At 36.9% G+C, this 9,824-nt stretch overlaps 1 protein-coding gene across 2 annotated transcripts in view; it reads right to left on the bottom strand.

Moving 5' to 3' along the window:
* stk11 (serine/threonine kinase 11) overlaps positions 1–9,824 on the bottom strand; it is a 40,730-nt gene that overhangs the window by 8,400 nt on the left and 22,506 nt on the right. For both annotated transcript variants that reach the window (XM_079819726.1, XM_079819727.1), the window contains 3 exons: positions 8,700–8,832; positions 3,518–3,654; positions 1,391–1,518 (listed from right to left, as the gene is read on the bottom strand). In XM_079819726.1, coding sequence (XP_079675852.1) covers positions 1,391–1,518; positions 3,518–3,654; positions 8,700–8,832 — 398 coding nt within the window. The remainder of the gene's footprint in view (positions 1–1,390; positions 1,519–3,517; positions 3,655–8,699; positions 8,833–9,824) is intronic.

Genomic DNA, 9,824 nt, shown 5'->3' with positions numbered 1-9,824 from the left:
ATTTTTACATGATTTTACAGAAGTCTCTTCTCACCAATGCTGCATTTATGTTATTAAAAATACAAAAAAAGCTGTGATATTGTAACAGTTCTGTTGTGACTTTTCTCTAGGTGAATATATAGTAAAGTTAGTAAAGTGTGATTTATCATCATTCCTCCAGTCTTCAGTGTCACATGACCCTTCACTCATCATTCTCATATGAGGATCTGATGACCAACACACAGTTATGATTATTATCAGTGCTGAACACAGTTGTGGAAAACATTTTTTTTAGGATTCTTTGATGGATAGAAATTTCTAAAGAACAGCATTTATCTGAAATAGAAAATACCCCGAAAAGAAACAAAAATGCCCCCAAAATGAACAAAAATGCCCCGAAAAGAAACAAAAATGCCCTGAAAAGAAACAAATGAACAAAATGCCCCCAAAATGAACAAAAATGCCCCGAAAAGAAACAAATGAACAAAATGCCCCCAAAATGAACAAAAATGCTCCGAAAAGAAACAAATGAACAAAATGCCCCCAAAATGAACAAAAATGCCCCGAAAATAAACAAAAATGCCCCGAAAATAAACAAAAATGCCCCGAAATTAACAAAAATGTCCTGTAAAGAAACAAAAATGAACAAAAATGCCCCGAAAAGAGAGAAAAATGCCCCGAAAATTGACAAAAATGCCCCGAAAATGAACAAAAATGCCCCGAAAATGAACAAAAATGCCCCGAATGGAAAAAAAATAAACAAAAATGCCCTGAAATGAACAAAAATGCCCCGAAAAGAAACAAATGCCCCAAAAAGAAACAAAAATGCACCAAAAAGAAACAAAAATGCCCCCAAAATGAACAAAAATGCCCTGAAAATGAACAAAAATGCCCCGTAAAGAAACAAATGCCCCGAAATGAAAAATGCCCTGTAAAGAAACAAAAATGAACAAAAATGCCCCAAAAATAAACAAAAACGCCCCGAAAGGAACAAAAATGCCCCGAATAAAAAAAAAATTAACAAAAAAAAATGCCCTGAAATGAACAAAAATGCACCACAAAGAAACAAAAATGCCCCAAAAATGCCCTGAAAAGAAACAAATGAACAAAAATGCCCCAAAAATGAACAAAAATGCCCCGAATAGAAGAAAAAAAATGAACAAAAATGCCCCGAAAATGAACAAAAATGCCTCGAAAAGAAACAAATGAACAAAAATGCCCCATAAATGAACAAAAAAGCCCTGAAATGAACAAAAATGCCCTGAAATGAACAAAGATCAAAGAGCTCAATGATGTCTGGTTGAGATATATTTCTGGCACTGATTTGTGTCATTATTTGAGCACTCGTCATGATCTGCTCTATCCCTGATCTGGGATGGCCTGAGGGAGAGTTTCTCTCTCCGCCGCTCACCTCGCAGCAGGTCTGAGAGCAGTGGGCCGCACTCCTCCGGGATACTGTAGTCTCCCTTCCCAATGTTCTCAAATAGCTTATAGATGTTGTCCCCTTCAAACGGGTACAGGCTCGTCGTGATGTTGTATCTGCAGCGGGACAGAGAGAGATTTCATCAGAACTCAAACATCGAGATAGAGAACCAGTTCCACACTCACACAACCCAAGGGAAACTCACTCTCTCCATATGGACACTCATTTACACTGATGAACCGTTAAACACAGCCCTACTGTGAGGACTGAGCTTGCAGAAAACATCCAGTCACATTAGGGCAACTTATCTTTTAAACAATCATATTTAAAGGGTTAGTTCAGCCAAAAATGTAAATTGTGTGATTAATGACTGAGCCTCATGTGGTTGGACACCCGTCAGACCTCCGTTCATCTTCAGACACAAATGAAGATATTTTAGTGTAAATCTGATGCTCTGAAAGGCCTCCATTGGCTCAACTTTACACTCTCAAGACCCTTAAAAGACACTAAAGACTAAAGTTACAAAGTCCATCTCACTACAGCGGCTCTACAATAACTTTATGAAGACGAGAATAGTTTCTGTGCGCAAAAAAACCCTAAATAACGACTTATATAGTGATGACGATTTCAAAACACGGCCTCATGAAGCTTCGAAGCGTTAAGAATCAGTGAGTCGATTCAGCGGTTCAGAGCGTTATGAATCAGTGAGTCGAATCAGTGGTTCAGAGCGTTATGAATCAGTGAGTCGATTCAGCGGTTCAGAGCGTTATGAATCAGTGAGTCGATTCAGCGGTTCGGAGCATTATGAATCAGTGAGTCGAATCAGTGGTTCAGAGCGTTATGAATCAGTGAGTCGATTCAGCGGTTCAGAGCGTTATGAATCAGTGAGTCGATTCAGCGGTTCGGAGCGCGTGTCAAACTGCTGAAATTTGGCGATCCAAACCGCTGATTCGACTCACTGATTCATAACGCTCCGAACCGCTGAATCGACTCACTGATTCATAACGCTCTGAACCACTGATTCGACTCACTGATTCATAATGCTCCGAACCGCTGAATCGACTCACTGATTCATAACGCTCCGAACCACTGATTCGACTCACTGATTCATAACGCTCCGAACCGCTGAATCGACTCACTGATTCATAACGCTCCGAACCGCTGATTCGACTCACTGATTCATAACGCTCCGAACCGCTGAATCGACTCACTGATTCATAACGCTCCGAACCGTTGAATCGACTCACTGATTCATAACGCTCCGAACCGCTGAATCGACTCACTGATTCATAACGCTCCGAACTGCTGAATCGACTCCCTGATTCATAACGCTCTGAACCGCTGAATCGACTCACTGATTCATAACGCTCTGAACCGCTGAATCGACTCACTGATTCATAACGCTCTGAACCGCTGAATCGACTCACTGATTCATAACGCTTCGAAGCTTCATGATGCCGTGTTTTGAAATCGTCATCACTATATAAGTCGTTATTTAGGGTTTTTTTGCGCACAGAAACTATTCTCGTCTTCATAAAGTTATTGTAGAGCCGCTGTAGTGAGATGGACTTTGTAACTTTAGTCTTTAGTGTCTTTTAAGGGTCTTGAGAGTGTAAAGTTGAGCCAATGGAGGCCTTTCAGAGCATCAGATTTACACTAAAATATCTTCATTTGTGTCTGAAGATGAACGGAGGTCTGACGGGTGTCCAACCACATGAGGCTCAGTCATTAATCACACAATTTACATTTGTGGGTGAATTAACCCTTTAACAGAATTTGTGGTGGAAAAACTACATTACCCATAATGCCATACAGCACATTCCACCAATCAGAGAGTTGCAGTGAGCAAATAGCTCCGCCCACTCTTTTAGTACCGAGAATGACACAATCGAGTCGATTTTCCGATGAATAGCATTTATTTTAAATAAGTTTTGTAACATTATAAAAGTCTTTACTGTCACTTTATGACACTAAAGTCCTGTCCCTTTGACTCTTTGTCTGATTCTCATGTAGTTTTTGCTTCAAAGTTTGTAATGTTAAGCTGTCTCCCCAGGCCTGTGTTTACACTAAACCACAGTATGTGTGCGCTGCTGATGGGGTCAGAGGTCAACTCACAGTGTGACCCCAGCAGACCAGATGTCCACCTTAAACCCTGAAAACGTGTCCAGGCCGTTGGCGATCTCTGGGGGCTGAAACGCTGGCGATCCCTGGCTCGTCCGACACGTGTCGTCCTCCGCAAAGGGGTGCAGTGCCTGGAGGTCAAAGGTCAGAGGTAAATGTTCACTGGGATATACGTAGGGTTGGATACCGAAATCCGGTTCCAATATGGCACCGGTACTTATATAACCGGTATGTACCGGACCGAATCAGAACGCAACTATTCAGTGTTTTCAACCACATCTCATGACAACTATTCAGTGTTTTCAACCACATCTCATGACAACTATTCAGTGTTTTCAACCACATCTCATGACAACTATTCAGTGTTTTCACCACATCTCATGACAACTATTCAGTGTTTTCACCACATCTCATGACAACTATTCAGTGTTTTCACCACATCTCATGACAACTATTCAGTGTTTTCACCACATCTCATGACAACTATTCAGTGTTTTCACCACATCTCATGACAACTATTCAGTGTTTTCAACCACATCTCATGACAACTATTCAGTGTTTTCACCACATCTCATGACAACTATTCAGTGTTTTCACCACATCTCATGACAACTATTCAGTGTTTTCACCACATCTCATGACAACTATTCAGTGTTTTCAACCACATCTCATGACAACTATTCAGTGTTTTCACCACAACTCATGACAACTATTCAGTGTTTTCACCACATCTCATGACAACTATTCAGTGTTTTCACCACATCTCATGACAACTATTCAGTGTTTTCACCACATCTCATGACAACTATTCAGTGTTTTCAACCACATCTCATGACAACTATTCAGTGTTTTCACCACATCTCATGACAACTATTCAGTGTTTTCAACCACATCTCATGACAACTATTCAGTGTTTTCACCACATCTCATGACAACTATTCAGTGTTTTCAACCACAACTCATGACAACTATTCAGTGTTTTCAACCACATCTCATGACAACTATTCAGTGTTTTCAACCACATCTCATGACAACTATTCAGTGTTTTCACCACATCTCATGACAACTATTCAGTGTTTTCAACCACATCTCATGACAACTATTCAGTGTTTTCAACCACATCTCATGACAACTATTCAGTGTTTTCAACCACATCTCATGACAACTATTCAGTGTTTTCACCACATCTCATGACAACTATTCAGTGTTTTCAACCACATCTCATGACAACTATTCAGTGTTTTCAACCACATCTCATGACAACTATTCAGTGTTTTCAACCACAACTCATGACAACTATTCAGTGTTTTCACCACATCTCATGACAACTATTCAGTGTTTTCAACCACATCTCATGACAACTATTCAGTGTTTTCAACCACAACTCATGACAACTATTCAGTGTTTTCAACCACAACTCATGACAACTATTCAGTGTTTTCAACCACATCTCATGACAACTATTCAGTGTTTTCAACCACATCTCATGACAACTATTCAGTGTTTTCAACCACATCTCATGACAACTATTCAGTGTTTTCACCACATCTCATGACAACTATTCAGTGTTTTCAACCACATCTCATGACAACTATTCAGTGTTTTCACCACATCTCATGACAACTATTCAGTGTTTTCACCACATCTCATGACAACTATTCAGTGTTTTCACCACATCTCATGACAACTATTCAGTGTTTTCAACCACATCTCATGACAACTATTCAGTGTTTTCACCACATCTCATGACAACTATTCAGTGTTTTCACCACATCTCATGACAACTATTCAGTGTTTTCAACCACATCTCATGACAACTATTCAGTGTTTTCAACCACATCTCATGACAACTATTCAGTGTTTTCACCACATCTCATGACAACTATTCAGTGTTTTCACCACATCTCATGACAACTATTCAGTGTTTTCACCACATCTCATGACAACTATTCAGTGTTTTCAACCACATCTCATGACAACTATTCAGTGTTTTCACCACATCTCATGACAACTATTCAGTGTTTTCACCACATCTCATGACAACTATTCAGTGTTTTCACCACATCTCATGACAACTATTCAGTGTTTTCAACCACATCTCATGACAACTATTCAGTGTTTTCAACCACATCTCATGACAACTATTCAGTGTTTTCAACCACAACTCATGACAACTATTCAGTGTTTTCACCACATCTCATGACAACTATTCAGTGTTTTCAACCACATCTCATGACAACTATTCAGTGTTTTCACCACATCTCATGACAACTATTCAGTGTTTTCAACCACATCTCATGACAACTATTCAGTGTTTTCAACCACATCTCATGACAACTATTCAGTGTTTTCAACCACATCTCATGACAACTATTCAGTGTTTTCAACCACATCTCATGACAACTATTCAGTGTTTTCAACCACATCTCATGACAACTATTCAGTGTTTTCAACCACATCTCATGACAACTATTCAGTGTTTTCAACCACATCATGTTTATTTTAGGTTTCAGACATTTAAAAGCTCATAAGTAACTTGGGCTACTAGCAAAAAACACACTGGTGTCTATGAAAGCGACAAAGACAATCCTTTCAGACGGTTATAATTTGACTAACGATACGCGTTTTATTCACATCAGATACATGCACATTATATAGTAACTATAGTTTACTCTATTCTTCTTCCAGTTCACTGGTCACTTACTTTCATGTATTTCGTGAGACGAGAATGAACTCAAGTGTTGTAAATCCGACAGATCCGATTCTGAGGCGTAAACTAACATGGCGCCGTCCATTGCGCTTTATAGATCAACTAACACACATTCACTCACACATTTGAACATCAGATAGTTCGTGACACAGTTAAGAAGTTTGTGAATATTTTGAATAAAAAGAAAAAGCTAAATAAACCCAATACAGCGGAGCTGTCCGCGCTATTGCGGCTGCTGTGTGTCATGTGAGAAACATGACGCGTCGCCATGGAAACATTAAGACGATGCGTTCTAAAATATTTAGGGATGCACCGAAATGAAAATTCTTGGCCGAAACCGAAAACGAGGAAACCAAGGCCGAAAACCGAAAACCGAAACACCGAAATAAATTATGCCAATTATTAGTACCATTGCATTTATGGTTATGACTGTTTACTAACTTTACTAAAATCAAGGCATTGTAATTGCATAAATTAATATTAAAGTTTCAAAGAATAAATCAATTACAAATTATGCCAATATTTATTTAGCACATTGCAACAATGCACAGTATAAAATAAAATTCAAACTAAAATGTTTAACTTGACCCCACTCATTTGTGCATTAAATAATAATGTACAGGCCTACAGAAAGGTTTTTAAATTAAATGTTCTCTCATAAAAACAAAGTACATTTAGGTCTAGTGCATTTTAAATTTTTCTCTGTAGGACTACAAGAAAGTGCATTCAGAACAAGTGCAACTGCTTAAAGATAAAACTATTTTCTCTGTAGGCCTTCAACATAATAGTGTATCAAAGCAAAGACTGCCATAGCCCATATGTTAACTGTAGAATAGGGGTGTAACGGTACACAAAACTGACGGTTCGGTACAGCAGTTTTACAAAATGACTTTTTATTTATTTTTATTGGTTTACTGGGAAAAAAAAGTATCTGTTCTTAAATGAATTAAATTATAACTAAAAGTGTATTGAAGATATTGCTGTAAACTATATAGGGAGCCCTTACTTGCACATTAATATTAAAGGTTAACAACAGAGCCCAAACTATTAGCCTAAATTCAGTTGCTATTTATTTTTAGGTCTAATAATCAACACTCAAATAACATAGTACGCAAACATGTTTTTCTAATAACATAGAAAAATCTAATAATAAAATTGTTTTTTCTCCAATTCGTTGTTGAAATATAATCATTTATACACAGTGTCTGTCATTTTCATGACAGGTTTATTTAAACATACAGGAAATAATCAAGATATCATTAACAGGTTAAGTAGAATATAATGAATATAACGGCTAATATAGGTCATATATTTAGTGAAAGAGTTGATTTACTCAAGTGAATACAATTCTGTGGACACTGAATGACTGCCTGAGGTAAATGTGATGCTAAAGTTGCATGACATTGTTTAGGCTAGTTTACAAGCAGTTATATTGACGTCTTTTCGCCGTTGAAACACTGATTGAGCGATTACACCACATATGATACGTGACAGTAAGTGTTAATGTATCCTCAACATACCTTAAGATATTCATTCATGTTTATTCTTAAGGAAGAGATGATCGATCGCGCTCACAGATGATCGCGTTCACGCGCGCGCGCGCCGCGGCTTGAACTGTGATGTGATCAGTGATGCCACATTAAAGAGCGTCAAAACGGCATTTATCGTTTGAATTTCGTGATACATGTTGATCGATGTTTGTGTGGGAACTCACAGTGAAGTCTGTTCCTCTTCTCATCGAGAACATGAGCTCTGGCTGTCAGTGCTTGTACATGGAGCTGACGTGGGTGTTTCTCAAATATACTGCTTCAGACAAGCACGTGCAGGTCACGGTTTCTGTTTGCGTCATCACAACATTTCGGCCGTGTTGTTTCGGTGATAAAAGTATTTCGGCCGAAAACCGAAAATGCACTTTTGGGCCATTTTCGGCCGAAAATTTTCGGTGGCCGAATATTCGGTGCATCCCTAAAAATATTTAGCCAGAGAATATGATCATATTTCAAAATAAAGCTGAAGCTGGAAACTGGTTAGTAGCAGAGCAAGAACACAGACTCTGCTGTTATTACTGTAACTGTTATTTAGAGTTATATTAGGCCTGTTGTAGCTGGCTTAGGTTTTACTGTGAATTTGTAAATAAGTCAAAAATAATTTGTAAATAAGTCAAAAATAATTTGTAAATAAGTAAATTGTGTTTTGTATTTATTTATATTCATACATTTAAGTATACATTAAACTTTGAATAAATGGTTCAATTTAAATAAAAAATAAATAAATAAATAAAAAGCCATTTAATGTCATCCTCCTCATTTTGTGGCCGTTTAAAAAAAAAAAAAAGGTATCGGTTCAGGCACCGGAACCGTTTTAAAAGTATCGGTTTGGCACCGGAATCGAAAACAACCCAAACGATACCCAACCCTAGATATACGGCACAATAGAGAAGACCATGTGACTGAGAGAAGGCCTCACCTCTGCCACGCCCAGGTCAGAGATCTTCAACGCCCCGTCTGTAGTGAGCAGCAAATTCCCTGGTTTAATATCTTTGTGTACAATTCCCTGGCTGTGCAAGTATTCAAGACCATCCAGAAGCTGGCAGAAGTACCTGAAAGAGACACGGGAAGAACACGCTAATTCATGCGCTTTAATGTCACAACTTCACACAGCTCAAAGGTTTGGAATAATGAAGATTTCTCTGAGGGAATAAGTCTCTTCTGCTCACCAAAACCAAGAAAATACAGTAAAAAAACATATTAAAAAAATCTAAATAAATGCAGCTTTGATCAAAGGAATACATTACACTTTACTATATATTCACATAAAACAGCTGTCACAATTTTTACTTTATTTTTGATCAAATAAATTCAGCTTTTAAATCACCATATAAACTGCTATTTTAAATAGTAATAATATTTCAAATTTTCTGCTGTATTTTTGATCAAATAAATTCAGCTTTGATCACAGGAATAAATTACACTTTACTATATATTCACATATAAACATCTATTTTAAATACGATTTCAAAATTTTACTGTATTTTTGATCAAATAAATGCATCTTTGATCATAGGAATACATTGCACTATTATATATTCAGATAAAAACAGCTGTTTTAAATTGTAATATTTCACAATTTTTTACTGTATTTTAGATTAAATAAACGCAGCTTTGATCACAGGAATAAATTGCACTTTATTATATATTCACATAAAAACAGCTATTTTAGATTTTAATAATATTTCCAAATTTTTACTGTATTTTTGATCAAATAAACGCAGCTTTGATCTCAGGAATAAATTACACTTTACTATATATTCACATAAAAACAGCTATTTTAAATAGTAATAATATTTGACAATTTTTACTGTATTTTTGACCAAATAAACGCAGCTTTAATCACAGGATTAAATTACACTTTACTATATATTCCAATAAAAACAGCTATTTTAAATAGTAATAATATTTCACAATTTTTACTGTATTTTTGATCAAATAAATTCAGCTTTTAAATTACCATATAAACTGCTATTTTAAGTAGTAATATTTCAAATTTTTTGCTGTATTTTTTATCAAATAATGCAGCTTTGATCATAAGAAT

The sequence above is a fragment of the Gobio gobio genome, assembly GCF_949357685.1.
Source record: "Gobio gobio genome assembly, chromosome: 6".
Lineage (NCBI taxonomy): Eukaryota > Metazoa > Chordata > Actinopteri > Cypriniformes > Gobionidae > Gobio > Gobio gobio.
The sequence above is the reverse complement of the archived record's forward strand: the minus strand, read 5'-3'. Positions and strand labels throughout refer to the sequence as shown.